Source organism: Salvelinus namaycush, chromosome 34 (genome assembly GCF_016432855.1).
Source record: "Salvelinus namaycush isolate Seneca chromosome 34, SaNama_1.0, whole genome shotgun sequence".
Taxonomy (NCBI): domain Eukaryota; kingdom Metazoa; phylum Chordata; class Actinopteri; order Salmoniformes; family Salmonidae; genus Salvelinus; species Salvelinus namaycush.
The window spans coordinates 27,088,575-27,113,360 of NC_052340.1; the positions used below are offsets into that span (position 1 = coordinate 27,088,575).

General features: G+C 41.4%; 2 protein-coding genes across 6 annotated transcripts in view; both read right to left on the minus strand.

The window, feature by feature from the left end:
* Window positions 1-599: 599 nt before the first annotated feature.
* On the minus strand, window positions 600-19,864 carry LOC120028879 (tsukushin-like). 3 transcript variants are annotated; one of them, XM_038974130.1, is made up of 2 exons: window positions 19,615-19,864; window positions 600-2,314 (listed from the first exon to the last, which is right to left on the minus strand). In XM_038974130.1, exons 1-2 carry the CDS (start codon window positions 19,621-19,623, stop codon window positions 1,256-1,258), a joined length of 1,068 nt encoding a protein of 355 aa, XP_038830058.1. In that variant the 5' UTR covers window positions 19,624-19,864; the 3' UTR covers window positions 600-1,255. The 3 variants fall into 3 exon arrangements, with proteins under 3 accessions (XP_038830058.1, XP_038830059.1, XP_038830060.1); XM_038974131.1 differs by lacking the exon at window positions 19,615-19,864 and adding an exon at window positions 10,013-10,131; XM_038974132.1 differs by lacking the exon at window positions 19,615-19,864 and adding an exon at window positions 4,621-4,736.
* A 2,142-nt stretch (window positions 19,865-22,006) lies between these two features.
* The window catches only part of LOC120028305 (serine/threonine-protein kinase ULK2-like), a 79,300-nt gene continuing 76,520 nt past the window's right edge, over window positions 22,007-24,786 (minus strand). For all 3 annotated transcript variants that reach the window (XM_038973508.1, XM_038973507.1, XM_038973509.1), the window contains one exon: window positions 22,007-24,661. In XM_038973508.1, the coding sequence (XP_038829436.1) occupies window positions 24,597-24,661 (65 nt within the window). In that variant the 3' untranslated portion in view covers window positions 22,007-24,596. The remainder of the gene's footprint in view (window positions 24,662-24,786) is intronic.

The window sequence follows — 24,786 nt, forward strand, 5'->3', positions numbered from 1 at the left end:
TACAATATTTCAAAGTAGGGTGAATAATACAATGTATCAAATGACATGTGGTATAGTGTTTCAGTTAAAACACACTTCTCTGTCAGAAGAGATATGAAAATACAGGACAAAACATGTCTGTGTCTAATACAAGTACAAGGAGACCGTTTTATGTTTTGAAATGAATGGTCACGGTCATGAGAAACTGATTCAATAACGGAGCAGCGAAACCCCCTGGGTGACATTCAGAAATGTGTTTATGCATTGATTTGTTCAGACCACATTTCAACCTCAGTTTCAACCTCAACTGCTCTTTGAAACAGAACAGGCAATGTTGGCTTCTAGGTCTTAGACCATGTAAACATGACTGAGCAAGATAGCAGGAGAATGCGTCCACTTAATAAAACTAGACATCAGAGGAGGCTGGTGGAAGGAGCTATAGGAGGATGTGCGCATTGTAACAGCTGGAATGGAATAATTGGAACAGTCAAATGTGGTTTCCAATCTTCACCCGGCACAGCCAGAAGAGGACTGGCCACACCTCAGAGCCTGGTTCCTCTCTAGGTTTCTTCCTAGGTTCCTGTCTTTCTAGGGAGTTTTTCCTAGCCACTGTGCTTCTACATCGGCATTGCTTCCTGTTTGGGGTTTTAGGCTGGGTTTCTGTATAGCACTTTGTGACATCTGCTGATGTAAAAAGGGATTTAAAAATACATTTGATTGAAAAATTAAATTGATTGATACCGTTTCATTTATTCCATTCCAGCCATTACAATGAGCCCGTCCTCCTATAGCTCCTCCCACCAGCTTCCTATGATAGACATACTTAACTATATACTCTACATAAGACCTTTCGTTCTGAAATAAGAGTGGTCCTTGCATAGTAATGTGTATACTTCAATGATCTGATGATTGTTATGGAATAACAGTATTTTTCCAAGTGGCTGAGGTCTGTTTCTATTTCCAGATCCTAAAAAACGAAATGGTTTTAATATAATATCCATCAATGCTATTGCTAGCTTGTTACTGTAGTTGAAAGACATGCTTTATGCATAGCAAGCATGACGTGATAGTACAGTGGATTAATATAAATACCTCAGGCCTTTGGAATAAAAGCAAAATACACATTTTTGAATTTAAACAAAAACTGTTCAAATAGTAATTATCCTGATTGGCGGCAATAACAAAAAGTGTTCTTTGCATATAGTGATATAAGGCACAGTTTTAGCACTAATGTGTTAGCTAGATGTCCATACTGAAGGCAACGATCCGAACACAATCACGAGATAACCCCTTCAACGTCACAGGTTAGCACCTCATGTTTCTGTTCCTGTCCGAGCTGCCTGTGAAACTGGCCCTGCTTTTGAGCCCTCCAACAATGGATATTCTGGCCCAGGGTAATACTCTTGATGATTGGCAAGTGACTTAGCATGTTATTTGGCAATGACGTTACTCCAGAGTTGGACAGATTGAGCTCCTGTAGAGACACAAGTCCACTGAACACAGCTGGGCTCAGTGTTTTTAGCTTGGCATTGTTGGACAGGTCCAAGAGCTGAAGGTTCTGTAGGCCTCTGAAACAGTTGGGCTGGATGTTAAAGAGCTCAGGAAGCCCACTGAGGGACAGGTAAACAAGGTCCTTGAGGTCCTCAAAAGCACCCTCCTCAATGCGGGAGATACTGTTCCCATCCAGGCTTAGGTCCCTCAGCAGGATGCCTTTTAGCTTGGGCACGGCCCTCAGCTGGTTGGCTGCTAGAGTCAGGCTCTGGACATGTAGTAAGGGGCTCCTAGAAGAACTCCAGGAGACCACTGTCAGCCGGTTGTGGGACAGATCCACGCTGATTGGCTCTCCGTGATCTTTAGTGATGAACATGTCCAGATCAAACTCTCGGAAGTGGTTGTGGCTGAGGTCCACCTCGGCCAGGGGGAGGCCAGAGAAGCAGCCCTCGTCCAGGCCCTCCAACGAGTTGTGGCTGAGGTCCAGAGACTCCAGGTAGCGCAGCCTGGACAAGGCCTTGGGACTGACCATGGAGATAAGGTTGTTGCTGAGGTCCAGGCTGACCAAGGTGGTATAGCCAGGCCCAGAGAGCATGTTGTCAGTCAGCAGGGACATGGAGTTGGAGGACAGGTCCAGGTGGGCCGTGTCCAGGGGGATGGAGATGGGGTTGGTGCTAGGGCCCACTCCCCTGCAGTCCACCCTGGTCAGGCTGAAGCTGTCGAACAGGCCGAAGCTCTCCACCTCACAGTGGCAACCCGGGTGGCAGTTCTTCACGGCTCCGGCCTGGCCATGGACAGCCAGGAGCATCCACAGACTAACACACAGGAGAAACGCCATCATGCTCTGAGGGGACACAAAAACAAAACAAAGATGTTACTTTTAGTGTATCTGAATACATTTGACGTATGTGGACACCTCTTCAAATGAGTAGATTTGGCTATTTCAGCTACACCCGTTGCTGACAGGTGTATAAAATCGAGCACACAGCCATGCAATCTCCATAGACAAACATTGGCAGTAGAATGGCCTTACTGAAGAGCTCAGTGACTTTCAACGTGGCACCGTCATAGGATGCCACCCTTCCAGCAAGTCAGTTTGTCAAATTTCTGCCCTGCTAGAGCTTCCCCCGGTCAACTGTAAGTTCTGTTTTTGTGAAGTGGAAACGTCTAGGGGCAACAACGGCTCAGCCACGAAGTGGTAGGCGACAGAATGGGACCGCTGAGTGCTGAAGCTTGTAAAAATCGTCTGTCCTCAGTTGCAACAAACAATACCGAGTTCCAAACTGCCTAGGGAAGCAACGTCAGCACAACAACTGTTCGTCTGGAGCTTCATGAAAAGGGTTTCCATGGCCGAGCAGCCACACACACAAGCCTAAGATCACCATGCGCGATGCCAAGCGTCGGCTGGAGTGGTGTAAAGCGCTCCGCCTTTGGACTCTGGAGCAGTGGAAATGTGTTTTCTGGAGTAATGAATCCCGCTTCACCATCTGGCAGTCCAATGGACGAATCTGGGTTTGGTGGCTGCCAGGAGAACACTACTTGCCCCAATGCTTAGTGCCAACTGTAATGTTTGGTGGAAGAGAAATATTGGTCTGGGTCTGTTTTACATGGTTCGGGCTAGGCCCCTTAGTTCCAGTGAAGGGAAATCTTAACGCCACAGCATACAATGACATTGTAGACAATTCTGTGCTTCCAACTTTGTGGCAACAGTTTGGGGGAAGACCCTTTCCTGTTTCAGCATGACAATACCCCCATGCACAAAGCAAGGTCCATACAGAAATGGTTTGTCGAGATCGGTGTGGAAGAACTTGACTGGCCTGCACAGAGCCCTGACCTCAACCCCATCGAACACCTTTGGGATGAATTGGAATGCAGACTGTGAGCCAGACCTAATTGCCCAACATCAGTGCCTCGACCTCACTAATGCTCTTGTGGCTGAATGGAAACAAGTCCCTGCAGAAATGTTCCAACATCTAGTGGAAAGCCTTCCCAGAAGAGTGTAGGTTGTAATAGCAGAAAACGGGGAACCAACTACATATTAATGCCCATGATTTTGGAATGAGATGTTCGATGAGCAGGTGTCCACATACGTTTGGTCATGTAGTATATCTAAGAAAAGGTAAACGGAGAGATACATGGAATACTAATAATCTTATTGCTTCCCTTTTTTCAAATATAAAAAAGGTACAGCTAATTGGATATAATTTTCAGTGACCCAAAATAAACACACAGTATATGGGCCATTAACAACACTCTGCATCATCCGGTGAACAGAGCAACATCCTGATAAATTAAGCGGAGATCGGGGCTCCATAGACACTACAGGCAGTAAATAAGCTGTGAGTCACATTGATATGCACTCCATTACGGAGATATAAATACATACAGCTAGCGTTAAACACATAATGCATAAACATAATCTCCACATAAACATTAAACTAAATAAATATGACAAATGTGTTAACGGCCATAATTTAGTTTTTTGATTTTTATAATATTTATTTAGCAGACGCATGTTAGTAGTTCATGTTTTTAAACTGTATTCCTTCCCTCAAGCCACTTATCTGAACAACATAACATTGAAGATTACACTCGGAACAGACAGTAAATGTAGTTATAGAATTCAAATAAAGAGTTTTTCCTTTCAAATTGCCACCGTAGCCATCTTTGTTACTCTTGTTTCTGGATACAATTCAAACTTTCCTTGCAACACACACCAACAGCCCGAATTTCCCTTTCCTTTGGGCCCCCAATGGATTTGACCTCATGTTCTTTATCAAAATGTATCACAAATGTTTTCTTAGTTTACAACACAAACTATTCATGGTTGTGATGATGCAAGCGGAGACATCGTCACTGAAGGTCCTTATAATATCTGTGTCTAATCTGTCTAATGTGTCTTTAGGAAAGTCCTCATCGGTCTCCTCCAAGCCGACAGTTATGTATAAAGATGTCCGAGACACCATTAGAAAGTTCACATTCACATATTAAGTATTGTGTGGCAAAAGGTACGCATTGATGACTACCGTATCACAAATAACAATGGAATGCCATTGGCAAAACAGTTAAATGATTCCTTCAGAAACCTTGAAAACATTTAAATAAGTTTAATAACCAAGCAATAACTTAAAATGAAAATGCACTTCATACCACTATTTTCTGTTGTTGTTGATAGTTTCTTGTTCACTGCACAGCTCTAGATATCTAACTGAGAAGGCTAGTGGTTCACAGGACTTTAGTTCCTGAACACACCTAACCCGCATCCTTTGTGCAGGAAAAATGATCTGCTTCTAAACCTCTTTGTGCACTTGGCAGCAACACTGCCATAATGAGCAGAGCACAGAGTACCCACACGCAACACATGGAAATTGGACAAAGGTTAAAGGGGCAATCAGCAGTTGCTACATTCATTTAATTTGTACTTATAAATTAATGATATGTACCCATTGAGTATTTAAAGAATATAACTTATAAATGCCTCATGAGTTTAGTTAAACTGTCGTACCCCATCAGAACACAAAATATAAGCTTGTTTTCCACCAATGTTTGTAAACAAAGTAAATGAAAAACAATCACTGTATTGCCTAAAAACATGGTTAAAACTATCATTTTGATATCATGGATGGTCTGTCCTTGCATCTAAAGCTCTGTCTTTTGAGAGTAGTAACATTTCTCTAGCCCCATCCCAACCGCATTTTACCAAAACAGTGGTGGGGAGGGCTTTAGTGTTGTTTCAATTGCTGATTGCTGCTTTAACAGTTGTAGTTGTATAACAACTGGATAAGCGTTCAGGAGGTGTATACCCAAGCATGACCCAGCAGAAAAGCCATTGAAGGATTGATCATTAATTTGTGCAGTGGGCCAAAGCTAGGTATAGTCTGTGGAAGGTTATCACATCAAGCTTTCCTGTAGTCAAATGACCAAATTGACCTCTACTGGCCTCATGGGTGGAATGTTATTAATATCTTTCATAATTTCGTAATTAATAAACATAATGTTTTTAAACAGCAGAAAATCCGGTGTTTCTATGTCAAGGGGTTTTGTTATATTTCAGTCTTCAGTGATGTATATAAAGTGTAATATTGGGATGCAAACTCAAAAAGAAATACATACTTTATCTGGCATGGTACAGGTGTCTTCTTTTTTTAACAACTTGACCATGTGTGTGAGGTGTATACTTTAGTTTCAAAGTAGATTTGTTTAAGACTACCAAGAAACACTCTGCGTGGCCCTGATTTAGTCCACTGAAGTAAAAGGTTTGAAAAGTTCCAAAGGCTACAGAATGTCCTGCAAAGGCTACAGAATGTTCTTATGTAACAGGGGATGTTGGATAATCAAAAAGGACATCTGGAATACTTGAGATTCAACATGACGGCTGATTATGTGTTAAGCTTCCCAGAAACTCTGATATACTCAACTGGAGTTGTTCATTTTGTGTGGTGGTTGAGACTGTTTATTCTATTAATCTGAAGGTTAAAAAAAGCCCAGTAATACTGGTTCTGATGTTTAATCAGGCAAATGTATACCGAATTTGAGTAATGTCACAAAATGTTAGTTAAAAAATATAATTCTGCAAAGATCTATCAGATTTGCACATAAATAAGTCACAGTTTCCCTGTATCCAGTTGAGCAACTGTGTGTGTGTTTGTGAGAGAACATGTGTCACGCCCTGACCTTAGAGAGCCTTTTATTCTCTAATTTGGTTAGGCCGGGTGTGACTAGGGTGGGTACTCTAGTTTTTGTATTTCTATGTTGGCCTGGTATGGTTCCCAATCAGAGGCAGCTGTCTATTGTTGTCTCTGATTGGGGATCATATTTAGGCTGTTTTTTCCCACTGGGTTTTTGTGGGATCTTGTTTATGTATTGTTGCTTGTGAGCACTGCATAGCTTCACGCTCGTTTTGTTCTGTATTTGTTTTGGTGAGTTTCATTTATTAAACATGTGGAACTCTACGCACGCTGCGCCTTGGTCCATATATTCTAACAACGATCGGGACAACATGTGTTTTCTTTGTTGACTCAAAGCCTAAGTCCCCCCTACCAAACAAGATAGACAAAATAAGTAAAAGAGATCTGCCCTATCAAATGATGGTCAGTAAATATTTCCGTATTAAACAAGATCAAGAGATGTATTATGCTTATGTTTTTTCCTTCACTGACTTCTAGGGATGCACAATATATCGGTGAACATATCGGAATCGGACGATATTAGCTAAAAATGCCAACATCGGTATCGGCCCGATGTCTAGTTTAACGCAGATGTTAAAAACCAAAAACCGATGTCAAAGCTACTGTGCAATGACGCCATGTAAAATGTTGCACTACACGTGTAACACAGCATTCCTAACTTAGCCCACACAATGTCTGCTGTGTGGATCGAGCTGTCAAGCAGTCGAGCAGTCATTTGAAAGAGTAAGAAAATTTCAGCGAGACAACTCAAAGGCGAAATCCATTAAAGCCAAAATAATTGAATTCCTTGCCCTTGACAAACAACCGTTCTCTGTCGTGGGTGATGTTGGCTTCGCCGACTGGTCGAGAACAGGTACACATTAACAAGTGCGCTATTTTTCAGACGTTGCACTACCGGAGTTACACAGTAATAGCGTCACTGCTATTAGCTTCACGACATACATACTATGGAACGCCGTTTGGGTCTTTGTGTGTCAAAAGATACAGTAGCACGGTCAAAGCTGTAAAAAAAGTCTGCAAACAAACAAACACCGGCCACAAACGATGTGTTAACAATACCGAGTTGGTAATAAAGCATAATTTGTTCGACTGCAACATCTGGGGTAACTAGCTTTAGCTTGGTACCTAGCTAGCACTAATACAACGAGCCTGAAAACAATGACCAGTAGAAACTGCAGTCATTTACATTATTCTTAGCAATGATTTAGGAATATTTGTGAGTAAGTATTAGCTAGGTTGCCACTTCTTGTTCGCCTATTGAAATTGAACTTCAGTTCATGAAAATAAATAGCTAGTATTGTTTTTTTCCCAGAACATATGTGGCAATTATTTATTTCAGAAGGAGCCAGCACAACTAGTGCACTCTATATGTGCTCTGGGTCATTAGACACCATTAGATACGCACCTGTCTGGGCTGTGGACACGACTGGTTATTCCTGTAAGTGTTATAGCCTGATATGTACTGTTGCTATGGTTACACATGCATGCACCTTTCTTAGTCGAGAACATGTCTGTCTTTTTTAACTATTGCTGATGCTCTACAGCAGCCTTTCTATAAGTATGGGTCGCAACCCGGACCTGTTAATGGTGGGTCACGACGTGTCAGAATAAATGAATAATTATTTAATTAATTGATTTGGCCAAGTGCAACTGCAGTCTCTTTTCAGTGCGCTCTCTGCTTAGAGCGGTCTCTGCTCAGTTTGGCAGCTGCGCGAGTGGGAGATGCCCGTGTGCTTTGCGGTTTACCAGATCTTTTTTCTGGAGTTTTCTTGAAGATCACTCCGTGACACACGCTGCAGCGCTGTCGTTCAACAGCAGATGATGAGCTGTAAGCCATTGATTTGTCATTCCCACTCGCCAAATGGTCTCATGCTCGCAACAAGTTCTGACAGCTCAATCGTCATGAAAAGCCAATACACCGATAAGATTCTCTTTCATACAAACTTTGAGAATTAACGAGGAGCTCCCTCAATGTGTTTTGTGCGGGGAAGTGCTTAGTAATGAGTCAATTAAAATGAACAAATTCTTATAATGACACGTCCTGACCAAACATCCACAGCATGATGAAATACCCAGGGAATTCTTTCAGAACAGGACAGAATGCTTCAGGAAACAGTGCTTCGACAGTGGAAAAGTAAGTCAGCTAGCAAGGCATTGATGTCATTATATAAATGGCGATGAAAAGCAGAAATAAGGGAGTACTATCTCATAGTAGTATACAGTTGAAGTCGGAAGTTTTAAAACTTTTTCAACCACTCCACACATTTCTTGTTAACAAACTATAGTTATGGCAAGTCGGTTCAGACATCTACTTTGTGCATGACACAAGTAATTTTTACAACAATTGTTTTCAGACAGATTTTTTCACTTATAAGTCACTATATCACAATTCCAGTGGGTCAGAAGTTTACATACACTAAGTTGACTGTGCCTTTAAACAGCTTGGAAAATTCCAGAAAATGATGTCATGGCTTTAGAAGCTTCTGATAGGCTAATTGACATAATTTGAGTCAACTGGAGGTGTACCTGTGGATGTATTTCAAGGCCTACCGTCAAACTCAGTGCCTCTTTGCTTGACATCATAGGAAAATCAAAAGAAATGAGCCAAAACCTCAGAAAAAAAATTGTAGACCTCCACAAGCCTGGTTTGTCCTTGGGAGCAATTTTCAAATGCCTGAAGGTACCATCTGTACAAACAATAGTACGCAAGTATAAACACCATGGGACCTCGCAGCCGTCATACCGCTCAGGAAGGAGACGTGTTCTGTCTCCTAGAGATGAACGTACTTTGGTGCGAAAAGTGCAAATCAATCCCAGAACAACAGCAAAGGACCTTGTGAAGATGCTGGAGGAAACGGGTACAAAAGTATCTATAGCCACAGTAAAACGAGTCCTATATCGACATAACCTGAAAGGCCGCTCAGCAAGGAAGAAGCCACTGCTTCAAACCCGCCATAAAAAAGACAGACTATGGTTTGCAACTGCACATGGGGACAAATATTGTACTTTTTGGAGAAATGTCCTCTGGTTTGATGAAACAAAAATAAAACTGTTTGGCCATAATGACCATCGTTATGTTTGGAGGAAAAAGTGGGAGGCTTGCAAGCCGAAGAACACCATCCCAACCGTGAAGCACGAGGGTGGCAGAATCATGTTGTAGGGGTGCTTTGCTGCAGGAGGGACTGGTGCACTTCACAAAATAGATGGCATCATTAGGAGGGAAAATTATGTGTATATATTGAAGCAACATCTCAAGACATCAGTCAGGAAGTTAAAGCTTGGTCGCAAATGGGTCTTCAAAATGGACAATGACCCTGTTCTGTTATGCTGTTCTGACCCTGTTCTGTGTGATGTGATCAATCAGTTTGTTCCAGTTCAGAATGAAAATGTATTGAATTTTAACAGCAACAGTTCCAACCTAGACAGATATGTAAGAGTTTTTGTAAGAGTTTTTAAAATGGGGGAAATAAACATGACTAGCTATTTATATGGCTATTTCATTTCATTGTTATTTGCTTTTGTCTATATTGCATTTGTTTTAGGCATAAGGGCAATGAAATGTACCACTATTTACGTATAGTTGCACATGTTCCTAAACTTGGCTCCCAGGAAAACACAGAATTTCTAATTTGGGTTGAAAAAGTTTAAGAAACCCTGCTCTACAATTTCCAAGCCCTAATGTGAAACCAAATAAAAGTTAGTGCAAGGCAAAAAGATAACGGTGGCTAAATGCCAGAGGGGAAGACGTAAGGAGGAAAAATGTATAAGAAGTATGTGTCAAGACAGGAAAGGGAGTTGCTTCACGAACCAGCTCGGCTTTTGTTATATTGTAATAAAAGTCTAATTGAACTCACAGGCTCCGGTATTTGAGAAATATGATTGACTGTTTACTTCCACGACACTAGCCAGCTACTTAACCCTGTTGCCCAAAGCTAACGTTATAAGCACCCAGCTAGCTTCATCTGGCTAGTTAGGCTCGACCAGACCGGGGTATGTTTTGTGAAGCTAGCCACACTAAGGATTAGGTACAATAGTGGAATTTGCGGTTTTCCTTCAAAATAAAAGTATGGTATTGACAGTGATGCAAATTGTAGAATTATGCAAAATTTATTTTGAAGGCTAACCGCAAAGTCCACAGTTGTGGCTAATCCTTATTGTGGCTAGCTTCACATAGATGGGTCCAACCACCGTTAATCTAATAGAAATGTATAAATTAGGGTTATTTTAGATGACACCTAGCTAAATAGTTAGCTAGCTAACTATGCTAATGAAACAGATAATGTCGTTATGCTATGTTATTGGGGAAGAACATTGTTTGTATCCATGAGCTAGCTAGCTTTTTGTTATGACCTGCACTGTAGATGCACGAGACAACTTTACCAGCATAATAGCATACGTATCGATGAATCGTTGTGACATATGAAATACGAGTGATAGTGTAATTAATGTGTAATAACTACGTTAAAAATGTATGAGCGTGTTAAATTATTATGTGAAGTGCAGTCATATTCAGGTCCAGATTGGTCAACAAGCTTATTTGACACGTCAAATCGCAAAGACCCAAATGGCGTTCCATAGAAATCCTGGTTGAGAATGAAACGACTGATCAAATGAACAACGAAACAGCACAGCAAGTAAGTGAAAGAAATAGGTTTTGATTACATTTTACTGGTAATGGGGACATATGTAACTGGAAACAAAATAACTTTTTTGGTCAGTGTATGTGTGTAACCTTTATTTAACTAGGGAAGACAGCTAAGAACAAATACATATTTACAATGACGGCCCGGACGACGCTGGGCCAATTGTGCGCGACCCTATGGGACACCCAATCACGGCTGGATGTGATACAGCCTGGATTCGAACCAGGGACTGTAGTGACCACTCTTGCACTGAGATGCAGTGCCTTAGACCGCTGTGTCCATGTGTGTGTTAACTATTTAACTGTGCTAGAATGCTTAAAAAGGCCACTTTTTTTTTTATATCGGTATCGTTTTTTTTGGCAAGGAAAATATTGGATATCGGTATCGGCAACAAATGGCATATCAGTGCATCACTACTGACTTCACACAAATCCAAAATAAGGTATATATCTTTCATGAGGTTGTGTTTTCATAATACTGGATTAACTTTTACTACCCATGTTTTCCTTTTAATAAAAACAATTATTTTAACAGGAAATCATCATCCTCCATCCTCCCCAGACACCGACTACACCCTGAGTGAATGGTTTTATTAAAAAACAGATGAGGGGGCAGTCTAAAGCCATGCAGTGGGAATCTGTGGCTAAAACGAAGTGCTCATTTAGTTTAGAAGTCTAGTCTACTACATTGGTGCTAGCTAGTGTCTTTCCCTTTCTCTTCATTGTCCATGTATGTTATCCATGAATACACCTGCTGCTCTTTTACTGGGGGCCGTGAACATTTCCACACCAGGTGTTTCTCATCCTTTCACCAATAAATTACAGCAAATGACCGTTAGCCCAGACTTCAAATCAGCCCAACATTTACCACTATAATTACTTGACAACTATGGCTGTCCGCGCCTCAACTCTCCTTACGGGAAATTATAGGCCAAACACATCTCACTTTTAGGATCTTATCTTTCAACACTCTTATATCCTCGTAATACACCATATACAGTGCATTTGGAAAGAATGCAGACCCCTTACCTTCTTCCACATGTTGTTACGTTACAGCCTTATTCTATAGTTGATTAAATCTATTTTTTTCTCTCCTCATCAATCTACACACAATACCCCGTAATGACGAAGCAAAAATAGTTTTTTTTATTTTTATATCACATTTACATAAGTATTCAGACCCTTTACTCAGTACTTTGTTGAAGCACCTTTGGCAGCGATTACAGCCTGGAGTCGTCTTGTGTATGACACTACAAGCTTGACACACCTGTATTTGGGGAGTTTCTCCGATTCTTCTCTCCAGATCCTCTCAAGCTCTGTCAGTGTCACACCAGCTCCCGCTCTTCCCCGCGCCAGGCTCCCCAGCATTGCGCACTCCTGCCACCATCATTACGCACACTTGCCTTTCCTCCGTCACGCGCATCAGCGATAATGGACTCAATCACCTGTTTATTACTTCCCCTATATTTGTCAGTTCCCCACTGTTGCATTGATTGTTGTTTGTCATTGTGTATCCGTGTGCTGATGCTGTTTCTGTCTTGCTCTTTGTCTGTTCCTAATTAAATGTCAATACCCTGTACCTGCTTCTCGTCTCCGGCGTTGGTCCTTACAGTCAGTTTCGATGGGGAGCGTCGCTGCACAGCTATTTTCAGGTCTCTCCAGAGATGTTTGATCGGGTTCACGTCTGGGCTCTGGCTGGGGCACTCAAGGACATTCAGAGACTTGTCCAGAAGCCACTCCTACGTTGTCTTGGCTGTGTGCTTACCCATGCCCAAACTGGACTCGTGCGTGCATCCGTGTGCGCCATTGTGTGCAAATTGATTTTGTCCCCCCACACCAAACGCGATCATGACACGCAGGTTGAAATATCAAAACAAACATTGAACCAATTATATTAATTTGGGTGGCAGGTCCAAAAGCATTAAACATTTATGGCAATTTAGCTAGCTAGCAGTTGCTAGCCAATTTGTCTTATTTAGCTAGCTATCTTGCTGTTACTAGCTAATTTGTCCTGGGATATAAACATTGAGTTGCTATTTTACCTGAAATGCACAAGGTCCTCTACTTCGACAATTAATCCACACATAAAGCAGTCAACCGAATCGTTTCTAGTCATCTCTCCTCCTTCCAGGCTTTTTCTTCTTTGGACTTTATATTGCGATTGGCAACTAACTTTCATAATAAGGTGAATTACCACAACCGACCTCAGTTCAACCTTCAATCACCCACGTGGGTATAACCAATGAGGAGACAGCACGTGGGTATATGCTTCTAAAAAGCCAATGAGGAGATGGGAGAAGCAGGACTTGCATCGCATTCTGTGTCACGAATACAACTGACTTAAATTTTAGCGCTTTGCAAAGCAGAAGCTCGTTGGTGCGCACGAGCAGTGTGGGGGCAATGATTGAATAACATGTACAGTTGAAGTTGGAAGTATACATACACCTTAGCCAAATAAATTTAAACTCAGTTTTTCACAATTCCTGTGATTTAATCCTAGTAAAAATTCCCTGACAAGGTAAAGTTAGGATCACCACTTTATTTTAAGAATGTGAAATGTCAGAACATTAGTAGAGAATTATTTATTTCAGCTTTTATTTATTTAATCACATTCCCAGTGGTTCAGAAGTTTACATACACTCAATTAGTATTTGGTAGAATTGCCTTTAACCTGTTTGGCGTGCAAGCCCGACGTCGGTACACTTATGACAACAGCCACTTCAAGTGCAGGGCGCGAAATTCAAAAGATATTTTTTTTAAATATTTAACTTTCACACATTAACAAGTCCAATACAGCATATGAAAGGTACACATCTCGTGAATCCAGCCAACATGTCCGATTTTTAAAATGTTTTACAGGGAAGACAAAATATGTAAATCTATTAGCTAACCACGTTAGCAAAAGACTCCACTTTTATTACTCCATCAGTTTTTGACTCCATCAGTAGCTATCACAAATTAGGCCAAATAAAGATATAAATAGCCACTAACCAAGAAACAACCTCATCAGATGACAGTCTGATAACATATTTATTGTATAGCATATGTTTTTTTCGAAAAATGTGCATATTTCAGGTATAAATCATAGTTTACATTGCAGCTACATTCAGAAATTGCACCGAAAGCAGCCATAATATTTACAGACACCAACGTCAAATACCTAATTACTCATCATAAAACATTTCTGAAAAATACATAGTGTACAGCAAATGAAAGACAGGCATCTTGTGATGCCAGACAATATTTCCGATTTATTAAGTGTTTTACAGCGAAAACAAAATGTTGCGTTATATTAGCTTAGCACAATAGCCAGAAGCACTTGGGCGCCGGCGACTACGACTGATATATGAAATAACATCATAAATTGGGTCTTACTTTTGCTGATCTTTCATCAGAATGTTGAACAAGGTGTCCTTTGTCCAGATGAGTCGTTGTTTGGATTCAGAATGGCAACTTTCTCTCTCCATTTAGCAAGCGCGCTAGCCGGGTTGCACGGATCTCTCCATGTAAACAAACGGAAGAGAACGGAACACGGCAAAACTCCCGAAAAAATTTCAATAATCTGATGAAACTATATTGAAAAAACATACTTTACGATGATATGGTGACATGTATCAAATAAAATCAAAGCCGGAAATAATAGTCGCCTATAACGTCAGCAAAACAAAAGGCAACCCCACTGTCCAAATCGCGTTCTTCAGAGTACCGGAACTGGGGTACACGTCATTCCAAGAGGATTTATTCCATCCCAGATCGAGATAATCACCTCATTTCTTCTCTCACAGCCTTCTTGACACCCAGAGGAAGGTGTATGACGTGCATGTATACTAATAGCTCTTGTGCCCATTTATAGGCAGGAAGAGGAAGAGAGCATCGATTTCAGACTTTGAACTTCCGGGTCAGGAAAAGTGCTGCAGAATGAGTTCTGTTTCACTCAGAGAAATAATTCAAACGGTTTTAGAAACTAGAGAGTGTTTTCTATCCAATAGTAATAATAATATGCATATTGTACGAGCAAGAATTGAGTACGAGGCCGTTTGAAATGGACACATTTTATCAGGCTACTCAATACTGCCCCTTGCAGCCATAAGAAGTTAAAATGTTTAACTTGGGTCAAACGTTTTGGGTAGCCTTCCACAAGCTTCCAACAATAAATTGGGTGAATTTTGTCCCATTCCTCCTGACAGAGCTGGTGTAACTGAGTCAGGTTTGTACGCCTCCTTGCTCGCACACGCTTTTTCAGTTCTGCCCACAAATTTTCTATAGGATTGAGGTCAGGGCTTTGTGATGGCCACTTCAATACCTTGACTTTGTTGTCCTTTAGCCATTTGCCACAACTTTGGAAGTATGCTTGGGGTCATTGTCCATTTGGAAGACCCATTTGCGACAAAGCTTTAACTTCCTGACGGATGTCTTGAGATGTTGCTTCAATATATCCACATAATTTCCCCTCCTAATGATGCCATCTTTTTGTGAAGTGTACCAGTCCCTCCTGCAGCAAAGCACCCCCACAACATGATGCTGCCACCCCCGTGCTTCACGGTTGGGATGGTGTTCTTCTGCTTGCAAGCCTCCCCTTTTTCCGCCAAACATAGCGATGGTCATTATGGCCAAACAGTTCTATTTTTGTTTCATCAGACCAGAGGATATTTCTCCAAAAAGTACGAAATTTGTCCCTATGTGCAGTTGCAAACCGTAGTATGGCGGTAGAGATACTCTTAATGATCGGCTATGAAAAGCCAACTGACATTTACTCCTGAGGTGGTGACTTGCTGCACCCTCGACAACTACTGTGATTATTATTATTTGACCATGCTGGTCATTTATGAACATTTGAACATCTTGGCCATGTTCTGTTATAATCTCCACCCGGCACAGCCAGAAGAGGACTGGCCACCCCTCATAGCCTGGTTCCTCTCTAGGTTTCTTCCTAGGTTTTGGCCTTTCTAGGGAGTTTTTCCTAGCCACTGTGCTTCTACACCTGCATTGCTTGCTGTTTTGGGTTTTAGGCTGGGTTTCTGTACAGCACTTTGAGATATCAGCTGATGTACGAAGGGCTATATAAATACATTTGATTTGATTTATGGCGGTTTTGGAGCAGTGGCTTCTTCCTTGCTGAGCGGCCTTTCAGGTTATGTCGATATAGGACTCGTTTTACTGTGGATATAGATACTATTGTACCGGTTTCCTCCAGCATCTTCACAAGGTCCTTTGCTGTTGTTCTGGGATTGATTTGCAGTTTTCACACCACAGTAGACAGAACGCGTCTCCTTCCTGAGCGGTATGACGGCTGCGAGGTCCCATGGTGTTTATACTTGCGTACTATTGTTTGTACAGATGAACGTGGTACCTTCAGCCGTTTGGAAATTGCTCCCAAGGATGAACCAGACTTGTGGAGGTCTACAATTGTTTTTCTGAGGTCTTGGCTGATTTCTTTTCATTTTTCTATGATGTCAAGCAAAGAGGCACTGAGTTTGAAGGTAGGCCTTGAAAGACATCCACAGGTACACCTCCAATTGACTCAAATTATGTCAATTAGCCTATCAGAAGCTTCTAAAGCCATGACATAATTTCTTGGAATTTTTCAAGATGGTTAAAGGAACAGTCAACTTAGTGTATGTAAACTTCTGACCCACTGGAATTGTGATATAGTGACTTATAAGTGAAATAATCTGTCTGAAAACAATTGTTGTAAAAATTACTTGTGTCAAGCACAAAGTAGATGTCCTAACCAACTTACCAAAACTATAGTTTGTTTACAAGAAATTTGTGGAGTGGTTGAAAAACAAGTTTTAATGACTCCAACCTAAGTGTATGTCAATTTTCGACTTCAACTGTATGTGTAGATTATTTTGCACAGCTCGCGCACGCGACGTGTCCGGTGTGGTCAGCGTGTTAAACAGGGTCGTTGTCCAATTGGAAGGTGAACCTTCACCCCAGATTGAGGTCCTTAGCACTCTGGAGCAGGTTTTCATCAAAGATCTCTTATAACTTTCCTCCATTCATCTTTCCCTCGATCCTGACCAGTCTCCCAGTCCCTGCCGCTCAAAAACATCCCAAGAGCATGATGCTGCCACCACCATGCTTCACCGTAGGGGATGGTATTGGCCTGGTGATGAGCGGTGCCTGGTTTCCTCCAGACGTGACGCTTGGAATTCAGGCCAAAGCGTTCAATCTTGGTTTCATCAGACCAGAGAATCTTGTTTCTCATGATCTGAGAGTCTTTAGGTGCCTTTTGACAAACTCCAAGCAGGCTGTCGTGTGCCTTTCACTGAGGAGTGACTTCCGTCTGGCCACTCTACCATAAAGGCCTGATTGATGGAGTGCTTCAGAGATGGTTGTCCTTCTGGAAGGTTCTCCCATCCCCACAGAGGAACTCTGTCAGAGTGACCATCGGGTTCTTGGTCACCTCCCTGACCAAGGCCCTTCTGACCCGGATACTCAGTTTGGCCGGGCGGCCAGCTCTAGGAAGAGTCTTGGTGGTTCCAAACTTCTTCCATTTAAGAATGATGGAAGCCACTGTTCTTGGAGACCTTTAATGCAGCAGACATTTTTTTGGTACCCTTTCCCAGATCTGTGCCTCAAAACAATCCTCAGAGCTCTACAGACAATTCTTTCGTACTCAAGGCTTGGTTTTTGCTCTGACATGCACTGTCAACTTTGGGACCTTATATAGACAGGTGTGTGCCTTTCCAAACCATGTCCAGTCGATTGAATTTACCACAGGTGGACTCCAATCAAGTTGTAGAAACATCTCAATGGAAACAGGATGCACCCGAGCTCAATTTTGAGTCTCATAGCAAAGGGTCTGAATACTTATGTACTGTACATAAGCTATTTCTACTTTTAATTTTTTATCCATTAGCAAAAATGTCTAAATACCTGTTTCGCTTTGTCATTATGGCTATTGTGTGTAGATGGATGAGGGGAAAAAATAATTGAATCCATTTTAGAACAAGGCTGTAACGTAACAAAATGTGGAAAAGGTGAAGGGGTCTGAATACTTTCCGAATGCACGGTACATTTCATCTGACTTTGCTTATTCTTTAACTCTCAACATGTGAGTAATAAAACGCTAAGCTATGTGGGAACTGGGAAGGATGTCTTAATGCATTTTCAGCTATTGTTCAGTCTAATTTGATGTCCCGGCATCTAAGGATGGGTTGAGCCTCATTAGTATAGGCCTACGTAGGCCTTTGCAATGTAACGCATACCTGATCTCTGCTGCTCATACAGCAGGTCTATCAGAGTTCAGAAGCATCCTCCATGTGGTGGAGAGTACACTCTTAGAAAAAGGTTCCAAAAGGGTTATTCGGCTGTCCCCATAGGAGAACCCTTTTTGGTTACAGGTAGAACCCTTTTTGATTTTAGGTAAAACCCTTTTTGATTTTAGGTAGAACCCTTTTTGATTTTAGGTAGAACCCTTTTTGATTTTAGGTAGAACCCTCTGTGGAAAGAGTTCCACCTGGAAATAAAAAAGGGTTCTAAATTGAACCATTGAAAGGGTTCTCTTATGGGGCCAGCCGAAGAACCCTTTTAGGTTCTAGATAGCACCTATTCTTTCTAAGAGTGTATTTTACCAGCTTAATCCCAAAGTCAAAGCCTACAAACAATGTAATTAGGAGATAGATGGTGCGGGCACGCTAATCCATTTAAGCCAAATTAATGCATGACATTAAGAAGAGCCACGTTTAATGTGAACTTGAAGTAGTGCAGAAAACAGTATAGGCTAGGCTCATCAGGGCAACAACAAGTAAGTCCTCATTTTCCATGATTAATATGGTTGAACTATTGCACTGATAGCACTGTCCATCTGTCTGTGCTGTCAGTGTATGGTTAGAGTTTACATAGCGTGTTAAGAATTCAAAAGTGGTCTTAAAATGAGTTTTACACCATCTGTTTTGAATATCTAGCTACCTGACTCAATCCCAAATTAATGACAACGATGGGCACTAATTTAATCATTTCAGACACTTCATGTCATAGTTCAGATGGTACCTATCTTTCACATTCATTTGGAATTGAGGAATACACAACATGGTGCATGGGTGCGTCCCCCGTGGATGGTGGTTGTGATTTAGCTTTACCCATATTCTATAGACATGGCATGACATTATCTCAACATTAGATTTTAGAGTGACGTTTCTCGTGTTTGCCATAATAATCGTAAAGCCATGGCAATGTCTTCCTTGCATTCTTTAGATAAAGTCTGACTCAAAGCCCTATGCATGCATATCCACATAGGCTGCCTACATGACACTTTCAAGAAAAAATGATTTAGTACTTAAGCGCAATATGAAATGGAGGAGTAATACGACTATAAGGCTAGCAAATTAACTTCGTTTTCCGCTGGAAATCACATTTCCTGTAGCCGTGGCAAACCTAGCCTTACCTTGCAGCCTACCGACTTTTCTGAGACTGTCAAGCTCATCCGTGTGGTACCTGAGAAATGAATCAAATCTCATATCTACCAGACTACTACCAAGTCCTGCCACCTTTCTCTGTCAATCATCACTCGATTTGTCACTTTCTCTGAAGCACATCACCCAACCAAGTTTACGCATTTGGCCTGTGAATAAGTAATGCTTTTCAGGGGTTTAAAATATAAAGTAGCTATATGATTATAGTTGTAATGAAATAATATGTACAATTTGAGCCTAATAGCCTATGAGGAGCAACGTTTTTCTGAGAAATCAGAAATATGATCTGACCTCCGTCGTTCCGAGGCTTGAAAACCTTGAAATCCAAAGAAAACTCTAAAATACCGTTGATAATAAGGGTTATTCTAACTTGCTCACACATTTTCAGACATACCTTGACCATCAAATAGGAATTTAGATAGTTGGCTCGCCTGGACAATCCAGTTTACTTCACAGCGCCAAGGAATCCTGCAAGAGACTCAACCTCCGCTCCCATTTTTATTAGTCCCATATCATTGTGTGATTCAGGCAAGCTAGAGAGATGTCTTGCGGTTTTATATTAACTGTCAGTGCTGCGACTAGCTATTCTGATTGGAGGTCGAGACGAGACTCCCCCCAACTTCTTCGCAGAGCACTGAAGACCGGATAGGTTTCCGCTAGCACCCCTGTCTTTTTCTAATCACTTTTGATTTTGGACACGAACGGTGCGCGCTCTAGTGGCGAGACTGGTGCGAGGACCGACATTAAATGATTCCATTGTTACAGATATACAGAATGTTATGCAATAGAGCCCCACAGTGGAAGTGTCATAATACCCATAGAACCTAGCGGTCAAACACGGAAATGGTTCCAATTGTTCACCCACCATTCATTTTTCACATTGGGCATTAAAATAAAGGCTGTGTTTCGTGTAGGCTTTGATAACCATGTAAATCTCTCTCGGACAAGGTGACTTACATCAATATATTTGGCTTAATTTACTCTCAGATTCGAAAATGCTAATTCGTATCAAAGTAGACATAATGCAAACTCTACAAATCCCTGCAAGCTCCTGCACATCATCTCTAGCTGGCACCTTTGCTAACAGGTATTATGTCAATTTTAAACTTGCACAAGACTTCACAGAATTGTCCATTTATAGAAATGTAGACATTTCTTAAATACTACATTTAGCTAACATTAGATAGTTAATTCAGAGAGAGTTATCTTTACCTTGATTCAGCAGTCTCATCCAGATCATCTGGCATTTGTAGTTCTTTGTGATAGCCACATTATCAGATAATTAGCGTTTCATTTTTGGTGGGGGAAATACAGGCATATATTTTGATAAGTCACCTTTTTCTAGAGAGATTTACACGGTTATCAAAACTTCACGCCAGGGTAAGCCTACATGAAACAACCCTTATTTGAAGTGCTTCTAAAATCCCCTATGGGAAAAATGAATGGCGGAAAAACAATTGGAACCATTTCCCTGTTTGACGCTAGTTTTTATGGGTATTATGACTCATACTGTGGTATTCTATATGACATCTGTTTTTACTCAACATGATGGGGTTCTACTTTAGGAAACATAGCCCTTTTGGCTAAAGGAAATTTTGAATATTTTTGCGCTTGCACACCTTAGGGAAAATGTGGCTGTTGATGAAATGTGAAACCCCAAATAGCCTACTGTATCTATTATCTATCTAGAAACACTAGAATGCCTAAGGGAATGCCTAACAGAATTTAACAATGTTACGTAGCCTAACTCTCAAGATGGCATTTAGGAAATCTAAGTAATAAAATGTAACATTTAGTTTGGTTAATGGCAAATGTCCACAATAAATGCAGACTAATGGATTCCATGCTTTTAGTTCTTTATATCTACTGCAGTCTCAATGTGGTGATGAAGGCCATTCATAGCAACTAACAAATGGTTGATGTAGACATAAACAGCAACAGGGGGACTGGGTGTTAACAAAGCTTTAAGAGGAAGAGAAGGCCAATATTGCTGCACAATATTGGGCGTGACACTGTTCATCTGTGGGTTCTGGGCTACATTAATTGTTTTCACAGTATGACAGAGAGTGGGCCCCAACACACACACGCACACAGATGAAGAGGCAGGTATGAAAAACACTGAAGTGGAGAGAGAAAACAATACAATGTCTTTTCAACTGTGGGCTTCCCTCTCTTTTTTTTCACAGAAGTGGTCCTCTTGTCAACAGCTGAAGTCGAGATTAGAAGGTTGCCACAAACAGTTTGTGTACTAGATCAATTTGTATGCAGAATTTGTTTCAAGGATGAATAATTTGCTGACTGTGTCCTCAGAAAACAGGCAGTAACAGTCCTAAAATATCCCTTCCTCCCCATCTGTCACCTTCTATTTGGCAGTAAATGACTGGACAAGTTAGAATAGTTCTATAGAGAACCGTGTGATTTTGGAATCCTGTTAATTTATTAGGTGATATTCAGAGAATGAGCCCCTTGTGTAGCTAATTATGTTATCAGAATCTGTATGGATGGGGATTCTTGTTACAGATGATAAAAAGTTAATCCAGCTGAGGAATGGGGCTGGAGAAATGTAACCACCACCAGAACTATGGACTGATGGTCGATGAAATTGACATGATGGTTTGAAACATACTTTGAAGCTGTATATTGATGTTGTGCAAAAAAATAAGGATTTTGGCTCAATCTATTGAATGTTTGAGTCAAAATGACTGCTCATTGGCTCAAATGGGGTCCCTTGAGGACCCACAAATGTTATATTAGTATTTTCCATGAAGTAAGACAGACCATGCATGTAGTTCCAACTTTTCTTTTTAATTAACAAAGGCTGCATTTGTAGAGTTCCATAAAGAAAGATGCCCTTTAACACATATCAAGTAAAACATTAACATTTCTCAGTGAAAAATAGGTGTGTGGAAATTCAGTTGCATTTTCATGGTCGGTTCAGGGGGGGGGGGGGGGGGGGGTTGACCATCACAAGAGTTGGTATGCATTCAGCTTCAGGTGCAAATGACAGGGAGGGTAAATACATTCACTCTACGGGATATAACATGTGCTTAGTACCAATGGTTTGTCTCTAAAACAGTCCATCGTTAGTACTCCATTCTTCATAAACTACTGCTAGAGAGGGAGTGTGGCCTAAAACCACAGCGCTATAAATAGATGCATGTATTAGGTCAATTCAGACAGACTATTGTTTTAACTGTATTTCTCCCTCAACTCAGTGTGCAGAAAAGGCTTTTTGTGGTGCAGAGTGCTCACCAGCAGGGGAGAGGGCACAAGAAGAACAAAACCAAAATAAATCACAGAAACTTGGATATGTCTATTAAAAAAGAACAGTACATCATAAGAAAAAACTAGTGGCCACCAGTTGCAAGTTTATGCATTACACACTATTCACACTTGTACATAGAAAATCAAAGGAGTCTGCCCACTTTTCAAACAGGTTTATGAGGCAGCTATTCTTCTGTAATGGACTTTCTATGATCACTGGCCTTTTGCATACCTGAAGTGTGCAGACTCACTAACACTATTGTATTGCGAGCACAGCAGATGCTTGGGGAGAGAGCAGACTTGAATGGTTGCTAGGCACTGCCTTTCTTTACTTCCAATACACCGTAGATTTGATCTCTCCACACAGAATTCTCATATCCAGTATAGTATATGAACAGTCCTAGTATAAAGAGGAAGTTGTGTGAAGATCTTCTGAGCAGCTGCCGTGTGGTTGGCACCTTCCTCTGTGCCAGGGACCTCCAATGGAGGTAGGTTGACTGAACCCGTGGGTAAAAGGGCATATCAAATCTCTATGTACATAAAAATGGTTGTGCTCTTTGAGAGGCAGGGCATCCAATGGTGTTGTCTCGCTGACTGACCCCCTCACTCTCTCACTGTGCTCTCACACACACTTAGGTAAACAAAATAACAAAATCACATGCACAACATACACATTTTTTACACTCTTGCAAACATCAATTTACAAGGAAATTAGCTACAGTTATTCATGTATGAACATAAAAAAGCTTGTTTCTGTATTATTTAGCGAAAATGAAACTTAAGGTAACTACTCAAGTAATTTGACTGTTTGTCTTGATTCACCCTGGAGAGGGGGGTGCCCCCTTGGTTAACTGATCCGGAACCCCTCCTCCCCAAATGCCAATGCTGGTCACCGCTAAAAGTTCCAGAGGCAAAGAAAACATCAATTTTAGTCTGATTCTCTGTCACCCACAGGCTTCTTCTTACCATAGTATTCTAAAAGCCCACCAGTGGTGTGTAGAGACTGGATGTGTCATACGACCCCTCACCCTATTTCCACAGCAACACATATTCAGAGAGCATGCGAGCAGGTTGCCCAGTAATGAGGGAGAGCTGTGGCAGGGCGAGTGGTGTTGCAGGCTGAGGAGAGTGTGAGACCCCCCCCAGCCCTTTAACCCACTTGAGCTACAGCTCGCAGCCTTCACACTTCTCTTACCTAAAGTGTCCCCCCCAACTTTTCACAATAAAGTGCTTCAGCTAACAAATGAACAAAAAGATCTAATTACAAATCTACAGATTCCTTTGCTCTTCAGGATTCCTTCCATGTGTGTAACAACGGTGTGTGTGTGTATTCTTGTATTGTAAAGTGTGTGTTTGGGCGTTTGAGTGTGTGTGTATTTGTTACAGTGTTGGCCAGACTGCCTGCCTTTAAGTTGACTAATCTCATATACTCCTTCCTTCCACTTCAATACTAAAGACGATGTCAGACGGCATCACATCATCCTTCTTCTTCTATCCCAAACCAATAAATAATCACAACAGCATTAATAACACAGAGTAAAAACCTTTACATTATTATAATAACTGTGATTTGCATTAAAAAGTTGTCTTTTTCATCGGTGTATAAGTCTCTGGGTTGTCATTGTCCTCATGTCAATCTCTCTCTTCTGGTACAAAATAATTAAAAAATCCTGCAAGTCAGAAACAAAAAGCTGGGTAGTTTGTTTGATCTGGTGGTGTGTGTCCTCATCCCACTCTCTTCAAGGAGTCGGTTGACAGACAGCATGCGAGAAGATGCCTGCGTCTTGTTCATGTCCTGTGAATGTCTCAGTTGCAGGATCATTGGATCATCTTTGGTAGTGAATGTGTGCATCATCTCTCGTGCACTTCAGTGGTCAGTCTGTGATGCCAAAGAAGGTTTAATACTATCTGTCGTGTTGCTGTTTGCTTAAACTCAGAAAAAGATAAAGAATCTGAAAGGTGCTTGGACTGCTACGTGAGTGAACATTGGGGTTCTGTGCTTGTTCTCAAGGTTCTATGGTTAGGTTAGAGAGTGGTCCCTCTGGGCAGAGAAGGAGGGCAGGGAGGTCACAGCTGCCCCTGGTGTGTGTGTGTGTGTGTGTGTGTGGTCTGCTACTCGTACAGTGTGACGGTGCAGTAGCAGAGGGCAGAGATTCTCCGGTCCACACTGGCCTTGTCTGTTGAGGAGACACAAACACAGTCAGATCACAGTCACTGGAGCGGCTGTTCCATGTCACAATGCCTTGGCTGCCATGCCACACTGTTAAAGCACCATAGTGCACTCTAAACATAATCTGATTGA